A 26,728-nucleotide genomic window follows, 5' to 3' on the forward strand; every position below is an offset into this window, starting at 1 on the left:
TTTACATGCTTCTGGTTCAATTTTGCTCATTTGTGTGTGTTGTTCATTAGTCTCCTGTATTAGGTGATATCAAATGGTATTTTTCTTTCATTGCCTGGCTTATTTCGCTAAGCATAATTCTAATTCCATCCATGTTATTGCAAATGGCAGGAGTTCCTCTTTTCTTTCTCCTGCATAATATTCCATTGTGTAAATGTACCACAGATTTTTGTCCACTCATGCACAGATGGGCACTTAGGCTGTTTCCAGCACTAGGCTATCGTAAATAGTGCTGCTATGAACATAGGGGTGCATAGGTTCTTTGAATTGGGGTTTCAGGATTCTTCAGGTAAAATCCTAGCAGTAGAATCGGTTCAAAACGCAGTTCCATTTTTAGTTTTTTGAGGAAATTCTATACTTTTTCCCACAGTGGTTGCACCAGTCTGCATTCCCACCAAGAGTGCACTAGGGTTCCCATTTCTCCACATTCTCGCCAGCACTTGTTGTCGATTTGTTGATGATGGCCATTCTGACTGGTGTGAAGTGGTATCTTATCGTGGTTTTCATTGGCATCTCTCTGATGTCTAGTGATGTTGAGCATTCTTTCATATGCCTATGGACCCTCTGTATGTCCTCCTTGGATAAGGCCCTTTGTCCATTTTCTCATTGGGTTGTCTGTCTTCTTGGTGTTGAGATGTGTAAGTTCTTTATGTATTTTGAAGATCAATCCCATGTTTGAGGTATCATTGGCAAATATGTTTTCCCATATGGTTGGTTTCCTTTTCATCTTGCTGATGTTTTCTTCTGCTGAGTAGAAACTCTTTAGTTTGATATAGTTCCATTTATTTATTCTTGCCTTTATTTCCCTTGCCTTAGGAGATGTATTGGTGAAAATATTGCTGTGTGGGATATATGACATTTTCCTGTCTATGTTTTCCTCTAGGACTTTTATGGTGTCACGGTGTACATTTAAGTCTTTGATCCATCTTGAGTTTATTCATGTGTGTGATGTAAGTTGGTGGTCTAGTTTCATTTTTTTGCACGTCCCTGTCCAGTTCTCCCAGCACCATTTGTTGAAGAGGCTCTTTTCACTCCATTTTATGTTCCTTCCCACTTTGTCAAATATTAGTTGACCATATAGACTGGGGTTTATTTCTGGGCTCTCTATTCTGTTCCATTAATCTATATGTCTGTTTTCATGACAGTACCAGGCTGTTTTGATTATAGTGGCTTTGTAGTATAGTTTGATGTCAGGTATTGTTATTCCTCTTACTGTGTTCTTCTGTCTCAAGATGGCTGTGGCTATCTGGGGTCTTTTTTGGTTCCATATAAATTTTTGAAGTATTTGTTCTAGGCCTGTGAAATATGTCACTGGTGTTTTAATAGGGATTGCATTGAATCTATAGATTCCTTTTGGTAGTGTGAATGTTTTGATGATGTTAATTCTTCCCACCCATGAACATGGTATATGCTTCTGTTTACTTGTATCTTCTTTAATTTCTTTCTTCAGTATTATGTAGTTTTCTGAGTACAGGTCTTATATCTCTTTGGTTAAGTTTATTCCTAGCTACTTTATTTTTCTTGTTGCTATAGTAAATGGTATTTTTTTCTAGTTTCTATCTCTGATAGTTTATTGTTGGTGTACAGAAATGTCTTTTGAGTTCTGAACAATTGACTTTGTACCCTGTTATTTTGCCAAATTCACTTATTATGTTGAGTAGTTTTTTAATGGAGTCTATAGGGTTTTCTATGTACACTATCATGTTGTCTGCAAATAATGAGTTTTACTTCCTTTTTTCCAATTTTGATGCCTTTTATTTCTTTTTCTCATCTGATTGCTGTGGCTAGAACTTCCAAGACTACGTTGAACAGGAGTGGAGAGAGTGGACATCCTTGTATTGTTCCTGATCTCGGGAATGCTTTCAGTTTTTGTCCATTGAGTATAATGTTGGCTTCAGGTTTCTCGTATATGAACTTTATTATGTTGAGGTATGCTCCCTCTATTCCCATTTTGCTGAGTGTTTTCATCATAAATGGGTGTTGTACTTTATCAAATGCTTTCTCAACAGCTATTGATATGATCATGTGATTTGCAAATATTAAACCATCCTTGCATCCCTGGGACGAGTCCCACTTGATCGTGGTTTACCATCTTTTAAATGTGTTGCTGGATTCGGTTTGTCAATATTTTATTGAGGATTTTAGCATCTATGTTCATCAGCAATAGTCCTGTAGTTTTTTTTATCTGTTGTGTCTTGATCTGGTTTTGGAATTAGGGTGAAACTGGCTTCATAGAAAAGAGCTTGGGAGTCTTCCCTCTTCTTGGATTTTCTGAAATAGTTTGAGAAGAGTAGGCATTAGTTCTTCACTAAATGTTTTGTAAAATTCGCCTGTGAAGCCATCTGGTCCAGGGCTTTTGTGTGCCGGGAGCTTTTTGATTACTGCTTCAATTTCACTCTTTGTTATTGGTCTGCTCAGGCTTTCTGCTTCTTCTTGATTCAGTTTTGGAGATTATATGTTTCTAGAAAATTTTTCCATTTCATCTAGGTTGTCAAGTTTTTTGCTGTACAGTTGTTTGTAGTAATTTCTTACAATCCTTTGTATTTCTGTGATATCGGTTGTGATTTTTTCTCTTTGGTTTTTAATTTTGTTTATTCGGGTCCTCTCTCTTTTTCCTTGATGAGCCTGGCTAAAGGCTTGTTAATTTTGTTTATCCTTTCAAAAAATCAGCTCCTAGTTTTGTTGATCTTTTGAATTCTTTGTTTAGTTTCTATGTCATTTAATTCTGCTCTGATCTTAATGATTTCTTTCCTTCTACTTGCTCTAGGATTTATTTTTTGTTCTTCTAGTTCTTGTAGCTGTAGGGTTAGATTTTTTATTTGCGATTCTTCTATACTTTTCAGGTAGGCTTGTATTGCTATGAACTTTCCTCTCAGGGCTGCTTTTGCTGTGTCCCATAGGTCTTGGGCTGTTGTGTGTTCATTATCGTTTGTTTCTAGAAACTTCTTGATTTCTTCTTTGATGTCATTGTTAACCCATTTATTATTGAATAGCATGGTATTTATTCTCCAGGAGTTTGGGTGTTTTTAAGTTTTTTCCTTGAGGTTGATTTCCAATTTCAAGGCATTGTGATCTGAGAATATGCTTTATATAATTTCAATTTTCTTGAATTTGTTGAGGCTTGTTTTGTGTCCTACCATATGGTCTATCTTTGAAAATGATCCATGTGCACTTGAAAAGAATGTATATTTTGCTTCTTTGGGGTGAAAAGTTCTATATATGTCAACCAAGTCCATTTGATCTAGAGTGTTGTTCAATGCCTCAATATCTTTGCTATTTCTTTGTTTCGAAGATCTGTCCATTGTTGAAAATGGGGTGTTAAAGTCCCCTACTATGGTCATGTTGCTGTTGATATCCTTCTTGCAGTCTTCCAAGATTTTCCTTATGTATCTGGGTGTTCCTATGTTGGGTGCATATATTTTTACCAGGGTTATATCTTCTTGATGGATTGTTCCCTTAAGTATTATTAAATGTCCTTCTTTGTTTTTTTTTTTTTTACAGCCTTTGCTGTGAAATCTATTTTGTCTGATATAAGTATTACTACCCCAGCTTTTTTTCATGTCCTTTTGCTTGGAATACTTTTTTCCAACCCTTCACTTTCAGTCTGTGTAGATCTTTCGTTCTGAGGTGGATCTCTTGTAGACAGCATATATGTGGGTCATGTTTTTGTACCCATTCTGCTACCCTATGTCTTTTGATTGGAGCATTTAATCTATTTACCTTTAAGGCTATTAATGACAGGTATTTATTCATTTCCCTTTGTCCCTGTGTTCCTCTCCCTCTCTCTTTTCTTCTTTTTCTTAAAACATTCCCTTTAGTATCTCTTGCAATGCTGGTTTGGTGGAGATGTATTCTAATTTTAGTCTTCTTTTGTCTGGGAATCTCCTTATTTCATCTTCCATTTTGAAAGAGAGCCTTACTGAGTAAAATAGTCTTGATTGTAGGGCTTTGTTTTTCATTGCTTGAAATATTTTTTGCCATTCCCTTCTGGCTTGTAGTGTTTTTGTTGAGAAATCAGTTGATAGTCTTATCAGAGCTCCCTTGTATGTTATTTGCTGTTTTTCTCTTGCTGCTTTTAGGATTCTCGCTTTGTCTTTGAATATAACCCATTTAATTATGATGTGCCTTGGAGTGGGCCTTTTTGGGTTCATCTTCATGGGGACCTTCTGTGCTTTCTGGACTTATGTGACTTTTTCTCTCATCAAGTCATGAAAATTTTATGTCAATACTTTCGACCACGTTTTCTATCCCTTGCTCCTTTTCTTTTCCTTCTTGTATCCCTATGACATGGATATTGTTTCATTTCATGTTGTCCTGCAGTTCTCTTAAACCCTCCTCATTGTCTTTCAGACTTTTTTCATTTTGTTGCATTGTCTGGGAATTTTTTTCTATATTGTCCTCTAACTCACTGATCCAATCCTCTACTTTGTTTAGCTTGCTTTTGATTGCTTCTACTCTGTTCTTCAGTTCAGAAATTGTATTCTTCATTTCTTTCTGGTTCTTATTGATAATTTCTATGTCCTTTTTTATGCTGATGTAGTTCTCAGTAATTTCCTTTTAGCTCTCCTGGAGTTCTTTGTAGCTCTCCTGGAGCTCTTTGTAGTTCCCCTTGAGTTCGTTGTAGTTTTCTTTGAGTTTGCTGAGTTCATTGAGCTTCCTCACTACTGTTGTTTTGAATTCCATGTCTGATAGTTTGCTTGTCTCGATTTCACCCACGCCTCCTTCTGGGAATTCCTCCTTTCCTTTTGGTTGGGTGTTGTTCTTGTTTGGTGGGGTGTTATTTCACCTCCCCATTTTGGGTGGCTGGTCTTGCCCACCTCTGCTTCTTAGTTTGATCTGCTTTCATTTTCTGCGTTTGTTGTGTGATGTTCTATAGTCAGAATCTGTGTGATTCAGTGGTGTAGACTCCTTGATCTCCTTAATGCTCTTGGAATGCCCTTTATGCCTTTTATTTGGACTCTAGTAGTATTTTGGTTTTGTTTGTTGTGTTGCTCTTTGTTGGGTCCTTCCCTTAAATTAGCTTACTGAGAGTCACTCTGCCCACATCTGACAGTTGTTGAGCTTCCTCTATCTGATGTCTCTTGGAGGCGAGTAGTCTGCTTATGAGATTTCTCCCGTAGCACTAAGGTTGAGTGCCCTGGGATCTGGTCTGCTGCTCACCCAATTTTTTCTCCAGAACCACCGTTCAAAATTTTCCAAAGCTCCTCTAGTTCATTTCACCTTCTTTTGGCTGCAGCCCAGGTCGAGTGTGGGAAGTGCAGTTTTTCCCACCAGCCGGCAGGTGGGCCGGGGCTGTGTGTGGGCATGAGCGTCGGGGGTGTTCCCCTGTGCTGGTGCATAGGTTGGGGGGTGTTCCCCTACACTGATAGGTGGGGGCATTCCCCCATGCTGGCAGGAGTTGGCGCGGACAGGTAACATTCCCCTGCTCTGACAGGTCTATAGACTTCTTATAGCAAGAATCACCTTCCAATATATCACATAATTTGCTTGTTTATGATGTTTGTTGCAACTTGTCTATCAGAAGACCTGAGAGGGTGGGGAGTCTGCCTGAGGTACCTCAAACACCTCGACCAGGGCCTGGATTGTAGAGGTGTTTTTGAAAGATGAAGAAAAGAACGCCACAGACATGACCCCGTCCGCTGCTTCGCCTCTCCACAAACAAGGTAAATAAAATGTGAGACAATGTCAGTGGACTGCTATATACATTTTTCAGCTCTTCTGGCTACCCACAAGGAATTAAGTCATTTGAAATTATAGGCAATAAAAATGTCACCATGGGGTTTTTAATAGTAAAAGCAGTAAAAACAAGACCTAGAGATCTATTGTAACTGCTTTATTTTTTTACGTTATTTTAAAAAATTTATTCCTCATAAATGAAAATAGCCAAAATTCAATTCTTGAAGAAAACTTGCTTGCAACTCATCAGCTGAGCTTCTTTTCTTATTAAACTTGCCATATTATTTATTTCCTCTCTCCCCAACTGCCAGACTCTCCCCTCTACTAGCTTCTCCCTCTCAGCCAATAAACTTGCTCAAAGGAAACCTCACTCATCCTCTGATTCTGCACCCCCTTGTGGCCACATCCTCCCTCTTTCCTTCTTTTTCTCCTGTTATGTCTCCATAGAAACTACTGACAATTACCAACGAATTGAGTACCCAGGGGGTAATTTTAGACCTTATCTTCTAGGACCTTTCTATTCCATTTGAGGCTGTGGACTGCTTGCTCCCTTCTCCTGAATCCTTTTTTTTTGAGGTTCCCATTAGCTCACCTAGCTGGTCAGTCTAGGTGCCCCCTCTGAACATGCCTCCATGCCCTCTGCTCCCTCACCGCTCCTTGGCTTAGTGCTTGGAAGTTTGGTGTCCAGGTTCTTTCTCTCACCCTAGGCTCTCTCCATTCAATATCTCATCTTTCTACTAGGTTCTAAACCCTTCTATTCCTCCATGAGTTGCTAGTGCCAGCCTCCCCTTGACCCTGGTGTGTTTATACAGAAGCCTACACTCAGTATCCCAAGATGAGCTCATGCTCCCTGCCACACCCTAAACCTCCTCTTCTCGCTGAACGGCTCTCACCATGGGGCCATCTCCACTGGCCTCCAAGATTCACACAGGCATTCTCTTCTGTGCACTCCACCCAGGAGCTCTTTACCCTGCTCTCTCCTCTCCACTAACTCTGGGTTGTCTTAGTTCTGGCCTTCATGACTTCCGCTTTGGATGACTATCGTCATTTCTCAACTGGTCTCCTGTCTCTAGATCTTAATGCACCCTCCACACTGCAGCCCATCGTTCTAAAATGCCTTCTGCTCGGTCCCGTACTCTCCTTGTTTGAATCTGATCAGTGGCTTTCAAAACCCAAGCACCTTGCCTGGATGCCTTCCCTGTTCACAGGGCTCTGAGGGGTTTCAAGCAGGACACGAAGATCACTGGCTTCCAAACTCTGTAGGAAGCAACACAAGGCCTTCTAACATTTGACTCCTGCCTCTCTGTCCATGACTTTTCCCTGCCCCTGTATATATTATGTTAGCCAAACTGACCACTATATAATCTTTCAAATGCAACCTGCTAGTTGACACCTCTCAGCCAATGCATATGTTATTGCTTTGGTCTGCAGTGCTTACCTACTTGCCAACTGTAATGTCAACTACTTGTTGGCTTTGCAAATTTCTCCTCTTCCTTCCAACTGCAGCTCAGGCATCCTCTTCTCTTGGAAGTCTTTTCTGATATTCCTGGCCCAATGATTGACTAGTCCTTCCTATCCTAACAGAATGTGCTTTTTTATTGCACTTCCTGCACTGCATCCTAATCATGCAATTGCATATCCTACTTCATTACTAAACCATGATGAACCTTTGATGGGAGAGACTGTTTTATTTACCATTGTATTCTGAGAATCCCAGGACAGTGTCTGGCATAGAGGTGGCATTCAACCCTTGGTTGAAGTAAATAAAAATAAAATTTAGTTTTCCAAGGAGAAAATTAATTTATCAAAAAGGATGTAATTGAATCCCCCCACTATCAGCCACAATGCGAGGATGTGGCTAACACTATCTCAGATAGATGAAGAGGTTTTTCAATGTAGTAGATTTTAAATAGATCTTAAGGACTGAGAGTTGGGAGAGGAAAAGGGCTGTTTCCAGCAGAGCAGGGATTTACAAAAGGGACTAGCATGCTGGTAAAAGGTTACATGAGAAGGGAGCAGAAGGTTCTTGGATAAAAGGAAGGAAGCAAGTTTGGAAGAAGAGGTGTATTACATATGAAAGATTTCCAATTTTATACCACTGGCTTTGGGGGAAGACATCTCAATTTAATTCTGACTTGGATCCCTCCTTACTACATGGTCTCAAATGAATTAGTGAACATCTCTAAGCCTTTGCTTCTCATCTGTAAAATAGAAATAATGGTCCCAATGGTAGTAGTGGTGGTGACAACCCCACAGCATGACTGGGCTAATCATTTGATTTTTTAAAAAATTTTATTCATTTATTTCTCTGTTTGTTTATTTATTTATTTTTAGAGAGGGGAAAGGAGAAAGAGAGGGAGAGAAACATCACTGTGTTGGTTGCCTCTCACTCGCACCCCCAACTGGGGACCTGATGTGCAACCTGGTCATGTGCCCTGACTGGGAATCGAACCAGCGACACTTGGCTCACAGGCCGGCGCTCAATCCATTGAGCCAGAGCAGCCAGGGCTCATTTGATTTTTATTAGCTCATTTTTATCCTCACATCCTATGAGGTAGTTTTTGTTGCAGGCAAAGTGATGGAGTTTAGAGGCTCTGTGACTTGTCCATGGTCCAACAGCTAGTGCATGGCAGGGCCAGGTTACCTGACTCCACAGCCTCACTTCTAACCTCTACTCATGGGTCTAAGAATCAATGAGAAGTGAATATATATAAAATGTCTAGCACAGAGCCTGGCACATGTTAACCACTCAATAGATGGAAGCTGTTATTATCAGTAACTTTTAGGACAACTAGGCAGAGATGCTGGAGTTAGGAAATGCTGTACATATTTGGTTTTGCACAGCAGGTGGATGGGGCGGGACTCACAAGGATCTGGACTAAGGGAGTGGAAATGTAGATGGGAAAGGAGGTGAATTCAAGAAACCAAAGGAAATCTCACCTCAAGGTACTATGTGAGCTCAGGCAAGACATTAACTGACCAATGAAATTTTTTAAAAATGGATTTTCACAAAAATTAGTAACAAAGATTACTTGCAAAGATGTGCCAAATATAAAAATCTCAATAATTCATATATATATAGCAACATACAAGCTACAAAATCACCTTCACCACCATCACCAGCAAACAATTTGCAGCAATTATATGGATTAAAACTACCCATATTAATTTCTTTGGGAAATTTTACATAGGTAATGTTTGTAGCAACATATGATTAATCTATGACAAATGCATCTTTACATTTGTTCCATGTTTATTTATACCTAGACTATTTTAGATAAACAAATATTTTCACATTTAAAGATATTCTAAAATTTAGTTTTGTATGTAACTGGACTTAGGCCACAGTAATTTTGATCTACAAATTTAGCAACAATAATTGTGACTCTAAATGGACATTAGAATTTAAAAAGCAAGATTAGTTAGAGCAAAAGTGATCACATATGTCATGACTGACTATTGTCTGGTACCTGAGAAGAGTGGGAGAGTGAGCTCAGGGTACATCCTGGCCAGCTGACATGACAAGAGGGCTAGTGACATGCTGTAGAGGGGCGGCAGTTGGCCATGGGTTCCACAGAGAACACTGCCAGGTCTTTGTTCAGCTACTTTCTTTGAATAAACAAAAAGCTTTGCTTCAAGGACCTATAAGGAGGTAGGAAAGTAAAAAAAAGAATACAATAAACATTGGCTATATCAGGAGCATTTCTATTTAATAAAGGTTCAAAGTAAATTAATGAATATAGTAGAAATTCAATATAGTAGTATTAAATAGAGTAGTATTAATTGGAGGGCATCAGTTAATTCCTCTGTTTACAGTGACAGGCGGAAATAAATAAATGCATATCAAGAAATAGCAACTCAGGGATCATCCCTATTTCTATTTTCTCTGCCCATGGATGGACATTTCAAAGTTAGTGAGTGATACGTGCCTGCATGAGCTGCATGGAGATTTCATAGGTCTCTCTGCTGGCGTCAGAGGCCTTAAACAGAACAAGGTTTAGCAATGTCACTGTGTCGAAGGGATAGTTCCTAAGTGGAAAAAAAAGCATAATTTATAAGACTATCTGGCTAGTAATCTAGATAAATCATTACCACTGACCTCAGTTAAACTTACTAGTGGCACCCCATGCCCATCTGGCATTGTTCTGCCTCAATCTTTTGCTGTTTATTAGTAGATAAAGGGAAATAGCTCCATTTTTGTTTAAAATTGAATATTGTCACACCAAGAGAAACAAATACAATAATCTATTTAATACAGTATAGATTTTAATGAAAAACAAATACAGGTAGAAAGGACAGCACTTAGATGATATTTCTCAGTAGCACAATGACTTAATATTTTCATTCAATCTATTTACATTTATTAAGTACCAATCACATACTATAAATACCTGTGAAGTGCTTATGATACTAAGTTAGTGAGGCCAACCCTTCACTTAAGGGCATCTTCCAATATACTCAGGGAAACAAAACTATACAATCTAGTTAAGATGTGAGCTATGATGGCAGGCTGTGAATTTCCAGTGAGGGATACCCAAATCAGAGGTGGGTCAGGAAAGGCTTTTCCAATAGACAGACAAGTAAACTGAGCCTCAAGCCCCAGGAGACATCATCCAGGCCATAGAAGGGTAGTATGGGAGTGGTCTGGGCAGAAAGAACATTTTAAAAGATTATAAGAAAAAAAGAGCAAGATACCTTGTGAAAACAATAAGTAGAGAAATAGAAGGTGATGGAGCTAGGGGGTGGGTACATTGGGATTATGACCAGCCTATGGACTTCATCCTGAAAGGTATAAAGATTCTACTGGATTTGCAGCTATGGTTAAGGAAATGACATTAATGTTTTTAACACCCACTTTGACTCCTGAGTAGAGATTGGGGGTCAATATTGGAAGCTGTGACAATAATCCAGATGGGAACTGATGAGGGCTTGAATTAGGGCAGGGACAGTAGAAACAGAAAAGGGGATATAGATCAGAAAAGCACTAAGGTAAAACAAGTCAGCAGAATTTGGTAATAGACTGTTAGGTGTGGGTTGGGAGCTAGGGGAAAAGAGGGACACAGACAATAGAGCATGTGGCAATCAAGTGGAATATGGAGATCAAATCCATTTTTTTCCTGCTGTGTGATATTATTTAAAGATGACATATTCTTTACTGTATGCATTCTTAGTCTATAGTGGAAACAGGTCACAAGTAGAAAAGTCCTAGTGAGATAAATTATTAGTGAATAGTCTATATCAGGCGACTGATATTTATTTTGAGGCAACCTTTCTAAAGCAGAAGGTAGGTTGGGGGTGAAAAAGATATTGTTTATCCTGTAGGATTCTTTATTGATTGTATATAATCACATTGTCTAAGAAGTTCTGTTTTAGAACTTTCACCCTTCTAGAAAGGTGCAGTCCTACTATGAATACAGGGCCATCTTACAGTAGGTTTAATGGGAGATTACAGTAAGAGTTGCTTAGATACATGAAAAAGGATGTTTACTTTTATACTCAATATTACTCAGGTTTATTTTTTTATGGTATTAGTAATACATGAATACATTTCGTTTTGAAAGAAACATGTGAGGCTAGAGGACCCACACTGATGATGGCTCACTGGCACAACTGGCGAGTTGGTGCTGGCTGTTGGTAGGTGTATAGAATAGAATGTGGTTGTGCCTATCTCCTTCTCTCCCCCAATTGTTGTTTCTGAGCCTATATGCAACCACTGCCAACAGTTTGGTATGTGTCCCAGCCCTTTTCTAAGTCTATATACAAAGATGTGTATGTAAGTACTCCATCCTCAACACACACGATTTTAAACATAAATGTGATTATACTACCTGCATGTAGTGTTTGGAGATCGAATTTTACACTGAACAGTAAGGCCCACTTCAGACTCTTTAATAGTTGTGTACCATTCTACAGTGTGGGCAGACTATAACCAACCATTCTTTTAGTAGATGCAGTATGTGCCACCTACATTCCCCTCAGGACCGGGCTCTCAATCCTCCCACTGAAGCATTGGAGACTGATACTGCTGGCTGAATCCCTCTCTGGGAATTGCCTTCAGCCAGAGGTCATGCCTGTTTCACAGCAGCAGCCGCTGCAGGATTGGATGAAGTTTTTGTTCCTCTGCCCAGTTCTACTTCCTTCACTTCCCCACAGATGTTGACCCCGTGGGCATTCACTAATGAATTTCCCACACTCAAATCTAAATCTCAGAGGCTGTTTCCTGGGGAATCCAACCTCTGCTAGTTTCATTTTTTTTAACTATTATAACATCACAAACTCCAAATGTGCAAGTATTTCTTCAGGACAGATGCCTAGAAAACATCATGCAGGGTCAGAGGGCACATTTAAGTTTTTTGGATTTACTGCATTATTGTCCTCCAAGATGGTTTTACTAATTTGCACTCCAAAATTATTACTTTTCTAGAACTTTCAGTTTTAAGTGAACAACAACAAAAAATGCATGGGGATGATGTGTGAGAGAGAGAACTGGGGAAAGCCTCCAGATGTTGCTGGTGAAGAGGATGATGAAGGATGGGTGACATCTATATTATGATGTGCTTTGTGCCAGTTACTGCCTTTACCTAGATGTGTGATCCCATTGTCACAAGAAGTCAGTGAGGTTTGGAGAAGCTAAGCACTTGCCCAAGTTCATATAGAAGTAATGGATTTTAGATTCCCTTCTGGATATCCTGACTCAAAATCACTCATGCTTTTTTATCCACAGTCTTTCTAGCAGCCCACAGAAGAACATGTCACAGCCTATTCTACTATTACAATATCTGGAAACAGACCTTTTGATTGTGAATGTAGAAAGGACATGTCCTTTTGAGTCTCATAGTGGCAGAGGTGCCTTACCTCCATCTCTGCCTCTGACATTAAGATTTAATTCATACATATTTATATACAGAAGAACACTAGAAAACACTGTTGGGGATTTAATTGCAAAAAAAGGATGGATAAAGCCTCTTATGCGGGGCTGTGCACTTGACCATGTAATGAAAGCATTCCTTAGTTGCTTAAGAATGAGCTATGGGATTTATATGAAACAACATTGAGAGGAATAACACAGATACAGAAAATGAAAGAAACCCAGAGAAGAAAAAGTGAGAAAGATCTCAGATGAGCAAGAGTACATACAAAACCATCTGAACTTAAATGTGTAAAACAGAAATGGAATCTTATACCTTCCAGCATTTAATGATTCACCACAGGCCCTCTGGAAGGGGCCTGTGAGCATGCAGAATAGAAATCAAATGGTGAAATAAATGTGAAAGGAAGGTATGATTTAGAAAGTACACAATAAATATGATGAAACCTTTTTTCAACTTAGAAAAGGTGATTTTTGAAGAATTTGGGAAATATCCACTAGCTCTGGTTTTCTAGAACTAAATGGCAAAGCTCAGGATAACTTGAGACATTCCAAAGAGAAACAGATTTTACTAGATGATGGAGGGGATTACTCTACAACTTTTTGCCTCTAACAGCTAGTGAAAAATAATATCTACAGGGTGCTAATTCGGTGCCAGTTCTAATCAAGAGATTTACTTTATTTACTCCTTTCCCTAACCCTCTTTTCACTCTCATTTTACAGATGAGTAACTTGCTCAAGAGCACACAGGTTGAATTAAAACTCAAGATACTAAGTTTCCATCTTTATATGCCATTTGTATGTCTTCATGTCTTCTTGGGCTAAGTGTCTACTCAGGTCCTCTGCCCAATTTTTAATTGGTTTGTTTGTATTTTTGTTGTTGAGTTGTATGAGTTCTTTATATATTTTGGATATTTAACCCTTTGTCAGAGGTGTTCTTTGCAAATATCTTCTCCCACTCAGTTGGTTGACTTTTTATTTTATTGACAGTTTCTTTTGATGTGCAGAAGCTTTTTAGTCTAAAATAGTCCCATTCATTTATTTTGCTTTTACTTCCCTTGCCATTGAAATCAAATTCATAGAGTCCTCTCTAAGACCAAGGTCCATAAGATAACCTATGTTTTCTTCTATGTCATTTATTGTTTCACATCTTATATTTAGGTCTTTGATCTGTTTGAGTTAATTTTTGTATATGGTGACAAACAACTTCACTAGCTATTAGAGAAATGCAAATCAAAACTAGAAGATACCTCACACCTGTTAGAAAGACTATTATCAACAAGATCAGTAATAACAAGTGTTGGAGGAGTTGTGGAGAAAAAGGAGCCCTCATTCACTGCTGGTGGGAATATAAAGTGGTGCAGCCACTATGGAAAACAGTATACAGGTTCCTCAAAAAACTAAGAATAGAATTACCATATTATCCAGCAATCCGTTTCTGGGTATCTACCCCTCCCAAATAGAAAACATTATTAATTGCAAATATATATGTACCCCTATGTTAACTGCAGTGTTATTCATGGTGGCTAAGACATGGCAAGCGTCCTTTGATAAATAATTAAATAGAAAAGATGGGGTACACATATACAAAGAAATATGACTCAGCTATAAGAAAAGATGAAATACTGCCATTTGTGACAATATGGATGGATTTGAGAACATCGTGTTAAGTAAAATAAGTCCAACAGGAAAAGTCAAGAACCATATGATTTTACTCATGTGTAGGATATAAAACTGAAAGCTACAAATGAACAAACAAGACAAACAAACAAAAACTCATAGACATAGAAAACGGTATAATGGTTACCAGAAGGAAGGGGGTGGGGGAGTAAAAAAGGGTAAAGGGGGTCAAATATATGGTGATGAAAGGAGATCTGACTTTGTGTGGTAAATAAATACACAATGTTATATACACATGATGTATTACAGAACTGTACACTTGAAATCTGTATGATTTTATTAACCAATGTCATCCCAATAAATTTAATTAAGAAAAGATAGTAAGTTTACAGAGGCCATGATCTTGCAACCCTCCAGCTGTCCAACTGGACTGAGTGAGGCTAAACATCACCAGGTCAGGGGTGCTATTGGGATTCATGAGTCATAGGCTTCACATATCTTCCTTGGAAATAGATAAATGCTATTCCCTTAAGAAATGGGGGGCATTTACTGGTAAGAATTCAAGCTTGCTGAGCCTGATTTAGATTAGGAAAGATTTATAAAGAGTTAACGTAAGGCAAAACAAACAAACAGCAACAACAAAAATAAACCCAACACACTTCTTTAAAAGTTAACACTTTGATTTTATATGTAATTCTAAAACATCTATTAAACATTTTTTAGTAGTATTTTGGATAGTAAGAATAAAATCAGTGGAGTTCTTAAGTATTTAATTAAATGTTAACAGAATTCTATTGAGTTAAGCCAGTGATTGCAAATGGCCTGTACTTTTAATATAGAGCACATTATTTACCTTGACTAATAACCTTGGAAAACCATTTGATCTCTTTCTCAATTTCCTTATCTGTTCTGTACTGATATAATTTGGAGTTGAAAGGAAAGTTAATAAGAACACGTATTGAAGTCAAATAGTTACTTAAACTAATGCTGTCTAATAGAGAAACTATTTTCTTTGCGCTAAATTATAGTACCAAGTTGCATTTAATAGCTTCTAATCATATATAAAACACACTTGATGAAAAATTCTTCAAATTTAATATTATCAGTTCTACCATAACTTTCTACTCTTATCCTCACTTGCCCTGCTCCTACTCAAGTTCCACTCTGACTCCCAGATTTCTCAATATCATCAGTTATATGATAGTCATAGTTATAGTTATAGTTAAAGTTAAAGGTCTTATTGGAGATGAGTCAGTTCACAATATACACACACATGCAATCCATAGAGAAATAAAAGAAACCAAGAACAAGAACATAGAGACTTATTTTTTTATTATCATTGCTGATGAATATAGGGATTTGCATATTAACTATGCATAAATGTCTAATTTCCTCTTTTAAAACTAAAGGTAGAGAATTTTAAGCTATAAAAGCATATAAAATGCTCAATATTTTACATATTTTCAAGTCAATAATAAGTGGTTCCTTAATAAATGAATCTACTTATAAATTATCATATTCCTATGATAATTTAAAATTATCATATTCCTATAAAATAAATCCAGTTTGTGATCATTTCTATTTGAAAAGAAGATGGTAATCATTTACTTTAGAAGGATTGTTCGCTTTGGAAAATAACTTGTCATAGGAGTGACTATACAGATGACTTGTTTGAAAAATTTAAAACATGACCTAGTTTATGTATGACTTTTCAGAAACCTCTCCTTTTATAAGAGAAGGTATTTAGGTATCTTTCAGAAGCAAACATACAGGAAACAAAAAATGCAAAAGTTAACATACCGGAATTGCTTTGGAAAAACAGAATTGAAAGCTTAAGTGCAGAGATTGTTCAAACACAGTCTAGACTACACAGTCTGAGAATTTATGGGAAAAGACAGCAAATTCTGGCCACAGCTAAACTTTAAATTGTGAACATGCCCTGTGGTGAGAAATGAGGGCAGTGTCGGCTACTGTCTTAGCAGACAGATCACAGCGACAGCACTGCCTGGCCCTCCAATCTTCCTTCCAAATAGATGAGTGTCATAAATGTAAGTTGATATGCAATATTTGTTTAAGAAACCCAAATAGTTTAGGATCATAGCTTAAAAAAATCTACTGTAAAAATAGAGGGTTTTATATCCTAATCTTTTTGTGACTAAAGATATTACTGAAATTGAGATTATGTCACTAAATTCTCAAAGCATTTATTTGTATTCCCTAAGGAAAAATACCTAGAATTATTCACAGGAATGCAGTATAACATTTTATGAGATGGCATTCAATGAAATAAATTTGGTTACAAAAGTTCAAAGCAAGTTCGCTGGGAGAAGGGCAGCAAAGAGAGGAAATTTATATTATTCTTATTTTTGTCAAAGGAATCTATGATCCAAGTTATAGACTCTAAATATGTTTTTCAGAACCAAAGCATCATGTAAAATTTATTCTTAGTATGTAGAAATATCTGAAAATAAAAAATATTCTGGAGAAAGGTTTTTGCAAAAAATGTTATTTTGGTAATACTATCCCATAGGTCTAAATATTCTTTCATAATGTTAACATCAAGAAATAAAATAACAAATCAGTTTATATTCATCTGCTATAACTTTTATGGAGATTAAAGTATATAGAAATTCTGCTGCTAAGATTATGAAAAATGGAAGCTTTAGATATAAACTATTATCTATTATCTTTAAAAAGGAAGGATACAATTTTATATAGTATGGTTACTTTGTATTTATTAAAAGTACTTGTCTTCTAAAATTCTGTCCTTTGTTAATTTAGAACAGAATAGGATAGAATTTAAAACTAATCCACTTTTATTTTATTTCTAATAGGTTGGAATTTAAATCTAATTCACTTTTATCTCCTTCTTCTGGTAGTTCAAGAGAGCCATTTTAAATGCGACATTAAATTAAAAAGGAAAATCAAGAGTCTACAGGAGTCTTTCAAAAATAAACACAGCTGCCTTCTTTCAAGTTCTAATATGTAAGCTCTTTCTTGGGAAAAGCTTATGCGATTTGGGTATCTTCATTAACCCTTGTATCATAGTTAGGAAATTCAATAAATTATAGTTCTAAATTGTTTTGCTGAACAACTAGTTTGTATAACAAGTGCAGTGGTATCAAAAGTGTAATCTGTGGAACCTGGGATCCCAAATTTCTTTCCTCTTCTTCCCTTTGGAAGTTTTGGACAAGGTGAAATAAACCTTTTCAGACTGCTTTTTGGGTTTAGTTTGCTCTCAAGATGGCTAAAGGGCTTACTGTTCATACCCGTCACAAGCATTTCTAGAAACTCCTTTAACATAACTTCTTGAACATTTGCGAATCCAGCTCTAAATGCTTCACTAAGAATTTCCATGCAATTAAAGGAAGGGTGCTATAACAACAAACCACTCTCCTGCTGAATACAAAAAATCAATGTAGCTGTACACTTATGGGCAGTGGTCTATCTGCCAGGGAAATACAGGCCATTTTGGATTCCCATAGAATTTACTATGCCTAGATAATTGCAGAAGCAGTAGGCTCTTAGTTATTCATACCACGAAGATCCCTAATTGTATTTGTCACTGACCAGCAGCCCCCCACTTACAAGAATCCATACCTGCTTCCACATACAGTCGCTATGGCTTTGAAGCAGCCTGATGCAAGTTGGTAGGAACCCGTGTAGCATCGGTCAATGGCCCAATTGAAAAGATTTATTTGGTCAGGATTAAGTTCCAAGAGCAAGATGACAACTTCACGGCCAAGCTGATGGACCTGAGTACAAGGAGGAAAGCAATTATTCATGTTTAATGAAGGTTATTCCAAGGAAAGACACAAAATTTAGTTTAGTCAATATTAAATGGAATAAAATAAAAGTGAAGACTGAGAATTCATCTTGGTTAGTTTTTATTCCACATTTTCCTTTTTAAGAGGCAGCAATTAAAACTGAATACTGGAACATATGAACTAAATGGGTCCCTATGTAAGCCTGTCACATAGGATCCACTCATTGTGGGTCATTAACTCTGGAAAGACAGTGAAGACTTTGGCTATGTTTCTCCTTTGTATTTAAAAAGTTTCTGAAAAATACATGTATTTGGCAAAAAATTTAAACATACAGAAGGAGACAGCCTTTATGTATGCAAAGTCTCTTAAGAAAAAAATCAGAGGGTATATGTCTAGGAGGTTTGATTGCTATGTATACTGCATAAAGCTTAGCTAGTTATCTTTAACAAAGAAATACAGTTATCAAGAAACTTCTTGCTCACAGAGTTTTATGTAAAAATATCAACACAATAATGAAAATTAGTAGGATATTTAATTGATTGTTGAAGTTACTGTCATATTTGTCCAAGAGAAGACTGGTACCTGGAGGCTATATTCCCCTCAGAAAACATTTCTCTGCCTCCTCTGGAAGTTATCCACTCCCTTGAGAATTGCAACCAGGTGGAGGAGGGAAGATTCCTTTTGTTTTTTCTTTAACTATAGGGTGTGGGCCCAGTTGGGAGTGAATTCTAACTGAATGGTCAAATACCATCAGTCTAGTTCTTTAAGGGGCTTAAGATAAAAACTGGTAATATTACTGCAAACAACTTAAAAATAATATTTTATTAAAAAGATAGACTAGATTTTTTTGTTTTGTTTTGTTTCTGGGTCTAACATTTAAGTCTGATCCATTTTCAATTTATTCTTGTGTGTGGTGTAAGAAGGTGGTCTAGTTTCATTTTTTTGCAAATATCTTTCCAATTTTACCAACATCATTTATTGAATAAACTCTCTTTAGCCCATTGTAGGTGCTTGCTTCCTCTGCCAAATATTAATGGACTACAAAGGTGTGGGTTTATTTCTGGACTACCTATTCTGTTCCATCGATCTATATGTCTGGTTTTTTTTATGCTAGTATCATGCCGTTTTGATTACCATGACCTCATAGTATAATTTGATATTAGGTAGCATGATTATTCCAACTTTATTCTCCTTTTTCAGGACCACTTTTGTCATACAGGGACTTTTGTGGTTCCATATAAATTTTGAAATATTTGTTCTAGCTCTGTGAAATGTGTCATTGGAATCTTGAATAGAAACTGTGTTGTATCTATAATTACTTTGCATAGTATGGACATTTTAATGATGTTAATTCTTCTTATCCATGAACATGGTATTTGCTTCCACTTATTTGTATCTTCTTCAATTTCTGTCTTCAGTATCTTATAATTTTCCATGTACAGGTCTTTTACATCCTTGGTTAGGTTTTCTCCTAGCTATTTTATTCTTTTTGAAGCAATTGTGAATGGGATTGTTTCCTTAATTTCCCTTTCTGTTAGCTCATTTTGGCATATAAAAATGCAACTAATTTCTGGATATTAATTTTGTATCCTGCTACTTTGCTGAATTCATTTATCAGTTCTAGTGGTTTTTTGGTGGAATTTTTGGGGTTCTGTATGTACAGTACCGTATTACCTGCAAACAATGACAGTTTTACTTCTTCCTTTCCAATTTGGATGCCTTTATTTCCTCTTTTTGTCTGATTGCTGTGGCAAGGACTTCCAGTACTATGTTGAATAAGAGAGGTGAAAGCGGAGGTCCCTTTCTTGTTACTGATCTTAAGGGGAATTCTTGCAGTTTTTGCCCATTGAGTACGAAGCTGGCAGTTGGTTTTTCTTATATGGCCTTTATTATGTTTACACATGTTCCCTCTAATCACACTTTGCTGAGAAGTTTTATAATAAATGGGTGCTGGATTTTCTCAAATGCTTTTTTTTATCTATTGATATGATTATATGGTTTTGTCCTTCATTTTGTTTATGTGGTGAATAACATTTATTGATTTGAGTATGTTGTACTAACCTTGTATTCAGTGAAACACAGGTGACAAAATCTCAGACATTACTCATAGCAATATTTTATTGGATTTAACTCTCCAAGGCAAGGGAAATGAAAGAAAAAATAAACAAATGGGACTACATCAAACTGAAAAGCTTTTGCACAGCAAAGGAAATCATCAACAAAATAAAAAGACAACCCACAGAATGGAGAACATATTTGCCTATACATCTGATAAGGGATTAATATCCAAAATTTATAAAGAACTTAAAAAATCAACACCAAAAAAACCAAACAACCCAATTAAAAAGTGGGCAAAGGACCTGAATAGACACTTCTCCAAAGAGGACCTACACATGGCCAACAGACATAAGAAAAGATGCTCAACATCACTAATCATCAAAGAAATGCAAATTAAAAGCACGAGATACTATCTCACACCTGTCAGAATGGCTATCATCAGTAAATCAACAAACAACAAGTTCTGGTGAGGATGTGGAGAAAGTGGAACCCTTTTACATTCTTGGTGGAAATGCAGACTGGTGCAGCCACTATGGAAAGCAGCGTGAAGATATCTCAAAAAATTAAAAATTGATCTGTCTTTTGATCCAATGATCGCATTTCTGGAACTATATCTCAGGAACTCAGAACACTAACTCAAAAGAACATAAGCACCCCTATGTTCATTGCAGCATTATTTACAATCGCCAAGATATGGAAGTAAACCAAATGTCCATCAATAGATGAGTGGTTAGAACAACTATAGGATATTTACACAGTGGAATATTACTTGGCCATAAAAAAGAAACTTTTACCTTTTGTTACAGTATGGATGGACCTGGAGAACATTATGCTGAGTGAAGTAAGCCAGCCAGAGAAAGACAAATACCATATGATTTCATTCATATATGGAATCTAATGAACAAACTGAACTATCAAGGAAAATGGGGACGAACTCATAGATGGAAAGCAGGATGACAGCTAAGGAGGTGGGGAGGTTAGGGGGTGGAGGGCTTGAGTAAAAAGGAAAAAGGACTAAGCGACATGGACAACAGTGTGGTGATTGCTGGGGCAGGGAGAAATATAAGGGGGTGAAATGGTAATACAAAATACAATAAAGAGTAAATAAAAAAGTTAAGACTTGACAGAATATAGTAAATCTTTGTGTTTTAGAAGCTTGGTATTGATGTATAAAATACATAAATAATATATGATTCACAAGTATGACTTACTTTTACTAAACATGATAATGTGAATACCACAAAGTAGAAACCATGGATTACTAGCACCAGTAAAACCTGCCTGTGTATTTTCTTATTCACTGGCCTCTCCACTCCTCAGAAGCAACCACATCCTGACTTCCACTACCATGGTTAGTTAGGGCTATTTTTGAAATCTATATAAGTGGAATTATATAGGATACAACTTTGTGTCCTGCTTTTTTTTACTCAAGTTCTGTTTGAGAGTCACCTACATTCATTTATTCCCATTGATGCACAGAATCCTATTCCCTAATTTAGAGACTTCTGGGTTGTGGGTATACTGTGTTCAGCCTCAGTAGGTAATGCCAATCACTTTTTCAAAATAGTGGTTATTTTAGTTTATACTCTCTATAGCATTGTGTGAGAGTTCTCAATTGCTCCATTTCCTCATTGACATTTGGTACTGTCAATCTTTTTTTTTAAATGTTGATTGGAGATTTTTAACCTTTATATTTTCTTATTATTTTTTTAATTTAATGTTTCAATTCCAGTTTATATTCAGTATTACTTTGTATTAGTTTCAGATGTACAGCATAGTAGACAATTAAATAATTTATAAAGTAATCCCTCCAATATTTTAAGTACCCACCTCACATCATAAATAGTTATTACAATATTATTATTTTTCCTATGTTGTACTTTGCATCCTGTATTTATTTTATAACTACCGATCTGTACTTCTTAATACCTTCACCTTTTTCACTCAGAGCCTCAAATCCCCTCATCAGTCTATTTTCTGTATCTGTAAATTTGTTTCTATTTTGTTCTTTAGACTTCAGGTAAAATCATATGGCATTGGTCTTTTTCTGTCTGATATTTCACTTAGCACAGTACCCTCTAGGTCCAACCATGTTGTCACAAATGTAAGAGTCCTTTTTTTTTTTTATGGCTGAGTAATATCCCATTGTATGTATGTACCACAGTTTTTTGTTTAGTTTCTTAATCTCCTTGTCTATTGATGGACACTTGGATTGCTTCCAAATTTTGGCTGTTGTAAATAATGCTGCAACGACATAGAGGTACATACATACTTTTTGTTTTAAATCCTCACCCAAGGAAGTGTTTATTGATGGATTGAAAGAGAGAGAGACAGAGAGAGAGAGAGAGAGAGAGAGAGAGAGAGACAGAGAGAGACAGAGAGAGACAGAGACAGAGAGAGAGAGAGAGAGAGACAGAGAGACAGAGAGACAGAGAGAGAAATCAGTTTTTCCACTTATTTATGCATTCATTCATTGGTTGATTCTTGTATGTTTGTATGTGCCCTGAATTGAAGTTGCAACCTTGGCATATGGGATGATGCTCTAACCAAAGAACTACCCAGCAAGGGCCACTACTGCCAAGTTTTTACATTTTAGCCATTATACTGGGTAGCATCTCCTGGGTCTTTAGTTTGGATCTCTGTGATTACTGATGAGCTGGAGAACCTTCTCTTATGTTAACTGGCCACTTACAGAACCTCTTCGGGACATAGCTTGTTTTAATCTTTTGCTCATTTTTCTATGTGTCTTTACCTTGTTTATTTGTACGGGTCCTTTATATATTTTGGATAAAAATTTTGGTTTTATGTTGCAAACATCTTTCATGCTATGGCTAGTCAGTTCACACTTTCAATGGTTAGTAAAAATGGTTAGTAATTTTTGCATCCTGTTTAAAAAAATCTTTCCCTAATCCCAGGGATTTAGATATCCTCCTGTCTTATTTTCTAGAAACGTTAGATTTTTAGCTCTCACATTTAAATCTTTGTTCTTCTTTTTTATTCCTGACATCTTATATTTTCTTTCCTAATGCATCTTCAAGGATCTATAGTATAATGTTGATAGAAGTGGTAACAGTAGGCTTACTGGTCATTTTAATCTCAGAAAACACTTTCAACATTCACTATTAAGTATGATGTTTGGTACAGGTTTCTTTTTTAAAAAGACACCCTATATCAAACTAAGAAAGTTAATTTTTATTCTTAGTTTTATTAAGTTTTTCTCATGAATGAATGTAGAATTTTATTAAATGATGTTTCTGCATCTATTGAGATGACCATATGACATTTCTTTCTTGAGACTCTATTAATATAATTAACATACTATGAATTGGTGAACATTAAACCAAACTTGTAGGACTTGAATAATTCCAACTTGGACATGTTGCCTCAACTCTTTTATATGTCAATGAATTCAGTTTTCTAATATTTTGTTTAAAGTGTTTTTTTTCTATGCTCATGAATGAAATTGCCTTTCAATTTTATTTCTTGTTAAATCCTTATCAGGTTTTAGTATCAAAGTTATGCTGGTCTCCTAAAAACATTAAGATGTATTTCCTTGTGAGCTGCTTTCTCTTAAAGGATTTGTACTACATCAATGCAATTTGTTCCTTACATGTGGACTTCATCAGTAAAGCCATCTGGTCCTAAAGATTTGTTTGTGGGAAGACTTTCAATTACAGATTAAATTTAGTACTTATCTGACTATTCAGATTTTCTTTTCTTCTGGTGCTGTTTTTCAAGGAATTTGTCTCATTTATTTATTTTTAAAGATTTTATTTATTATTTTAGAGAAAGGAGAAGAGAGGGAGAAAGAGAAGGAAAGAAACATCAATGTGAGAGAGAACTATTAATCAATTGCCTCCAATATGTGCCCTGACTGGGAATCAAACCATACTCTTTGCTGATGATGCCCAACCAACTAAACCACACTGATCAGGGCAGAATTTGTCCATTTTATATAATTTTTAAGTTCACTGGCACAAAGATATTCATGTGTTTTCTTTTTTTAAAGTATATTTTAGTGATTATGCTGTTACAGTTGTCCCAATTTCTTTTCCCTTTGCTCCCTTCCACCTAGTACTCCCCTTTCCTCGAGCAATCCCACCCCCCCCAGTTCATGTCCACAGGTTGTGCATGTAAGTTATCTGGCTTCACCCTTCCCTATATTATCCTTAACTTCCCCCTGTCTATTTTGTACCAATCAATTATGCTTCTTAATCTCTGAACCATTCCCCTTCTCCCTCCCCGCCAATAAGCCTCCAAATGATCCCCATACCTATGAATCTATTCCTATTTCGGTTGTTTGCTTAGTCTGTTTTTGTTTTATTTTTTTAGGTTCTGTTGTTCACAGTTGTGAGTTTCTTGTCATTTTAATGTTCAGAGTTTTGATCTTCTTCTTTTTCTTAAATAAATCCCCTTAACATTTCCTATAATAAGGAATTGGTGCTGATGAATGCCTTTAGCTTTACCTTGTCTGGGAAGCACTTTATCTGCCCTTCAATTCTAAATGATAGCTTTGCTGAATAGAGTAATCTTGGTTGTAGGTCCTTGCTTTCCATCACTTGGAATACTTCTTGCCAGTCCCTTCTTGCCTGCAGTTTCTTTTGAGAAATCAGCTGATAGTCTTATAGGAAAACCTTTGTAGGTAACTCTCTTCTTTTCTCTTGCTGCTTTTAAGATTCTCTAATTATCTTTAACCTTCGGCATTTTAATTTTGATGTGTATTGGTGTGGTCCTCTTTGGGTCTAGCTTGATTGGGACTCTCTGTGCTTCCTGGATTTGTATGTCTATGTCCTTCACCAAATTTGAGAAGTTTTCCTTCATTACTTTTTCATGTAGGTTTTCAATTTCTTACTCTTCCTCTTATCCTTCTGGCAACCCTATAATTCAGATGTTGGCACATTTAAAGCTGTCCCAGAGGTTCCTAAGCCTTTCCTCATTAAAAAACAAACAAACAAACAAACAAACTTGTTTCTTTATTCTGTTCTGGTTGACTGTTTATTTCTCCTTTTGTTCCAAACCATTGATTTGAACACTGGTTTCCTTCCCTTCACCATTGGTTTCATGTAGAATTTCCTTCATTTCACTTAGCATAGGCTTCCCTTCTTTCCTTCTGTATTTGCCATGCTCAAGCGTATCTGTCAAGTCTGTGAGCATCTTTATCACCAGTGTTTTGAACACTGCATCTGTTAGGTTCGCTATCTCCTTGTCTGTTAGGTTGGCCATCTCCTCGTCACTTAGTTCTCCCACTGGAACCTTGATCTGTTCCCTCTTTTGGGACATACTTCTCTGTCTCCTCAACTTGCCAGGCTCTTGTGTTTGCCTCTGTGTCTTAGGTAGAGTTGTTGCACCTGTAACATTGTAGGGGGCAGAGCCTTAGATATTCATCAGTGTGGGGGGATCTGACTCACCATGTTGTGGCACTGTATGTGGGGGAGGGGTCTGAGAGGGAACAATGCCATTTGCTCAGCACTCACCTGTTTTCCAGGCACTTCTCCCCTTTCTGTATGGGACTGGTATCTCTCTAGCTGTTGTCCTGGTTGTGGTTCCCAGCATGGGTGGGTTTGCAGATGTTCTAGGACTGTGGGGGCCCTCTAAACAAATGGACTCTGTTGTGAGACCAGTAGTTTCTTCCTCCGCCCCAACCCCCACTGGTTTCCACAGTCAGAAGCAATGAGGCTTTATTTTCCATGGTGCTGGAACCATGAGCTGTGTGGTCTGCTATAGTACTGGCAGCGCTCCCCAGGTGTCCCTCCCTGCTTTTTAAAATGTGTGATTGTGCTTTCTGCCAGCCTGCCACTGCCACCACTACTGCTGCTGCTGCCGCCGCCTCCCCTTCCACAGTGTGTACTTTACTCCTTGGCTCTACCCCTCCTACCTGTCTGGATGAGTATTTCTTCTTCATATCTTTGTTTGTTGGACTTTCATGCAACTCAATTTTCCGGAACTTCTGGTTGTCTCTAGTGTTGAGGTAGTTGTATTCTTTCTTAACTGTGGAGGGAGACCCAGAGTGTCTACCTACACCTCCATCTTGGCCAGAAATCCCATGTTTTGTTGTTTTTTGAAAAATATTTGTAGCATCTGTAGTGACGCCCCATTTTCTTTTGTTCTTTCCTGATCAGACTTGTAATGAATTTATTAATTTTATTAGTCCTTTCAAAAATTCAACTTTGGTTTAAATAATCACTTTAATTAATTTTTTACCTTTCAGAAATTATTCTGCTCTTATCTCTATTACTTCCTTCATTGTACTTTTTTGACTTTGATGTTATTGCTTTTCTAACTTCTTGAGAGAGATGCTTAGGAAATTGATTATCAGCCTTTTGTTCTATCTAATACATGTACTTAAGACTTACATTTTAGTCTAAGCAAGACCTAATCTATAATACACAAGTTTAGTATATAATGCTTTTATTATTCTTTAGTTAAAAATATTTTTTCAGTCTCTCTTCTTTATTCTTTGATTCACTTATCTGGAACATTGTGTCTTAATGATCTTTTTATTATTGATTACTAGCTTAATTACACTGCAATTAGAGAACAGTCTTTATCACTTCAATCATTTGAACTTTGTGGAGACTTGTTTTATGGCACAGTTTATTGTCAACCTTGGTAAGTGTTACTGTAATTTTTATCCTGATGCATCACAGTGTATTGTGAACAACACTGAAACCTATATTTTGTGGCCAGTGTGAGAAGAGAC

At 36.8% G+C, this 26,728-nt stretch overlaps 1 protein-coding gene across 5 annotated transcripts in view; it reads right to left on the reverse strand.

Annotated features, from left to right (window-relative positions):
- Nucleotides 1-26,728, reverse strand: part of FRY (FRY microtubule binding protein) — a 619,856-nt gene that overhangs the window by 157,535 nt on the left and 435,593 nt on the right. For all 5 annotated transcript variants that reach the window (XM_090273729.1, XM_090273727.1, XM_090273726.1 and 2 more), the window contains 3 exons: nt 17,804-17,958; nt 9,645-9,744; nt 9,186-9,357 (listed from right to left, as the gene is read on the reverse strand). In XM_090273729.1, the coding sequence (XP_090129855.1) occupies nt 9,186-9,357; nt 9,645-9,744; nt 17,804-17,958 (427 nt within the window). The remainder of the gene's footprint in view (nt 1-9,185; nt 9,358-9,644; nt 9,745-17,803; nt 17,959-26,728) is intronic.

This window comes from Furipterus horrens, unplaced genomic scaffold (assembly GCF_987537825.1).
Source record: "Furipterus horrens unplaced genomic scaffold, mFurHor1.1.pri manual_scaffold_4, whole genome shotgun sequence".
NCBI classification, from domain to species: domain Eukaryota; kingdom Metazoa; phylum Chordata; class Mammalia; order Chiroptera; family Furipteridae; genus Furipterus; species Furipterus horrens.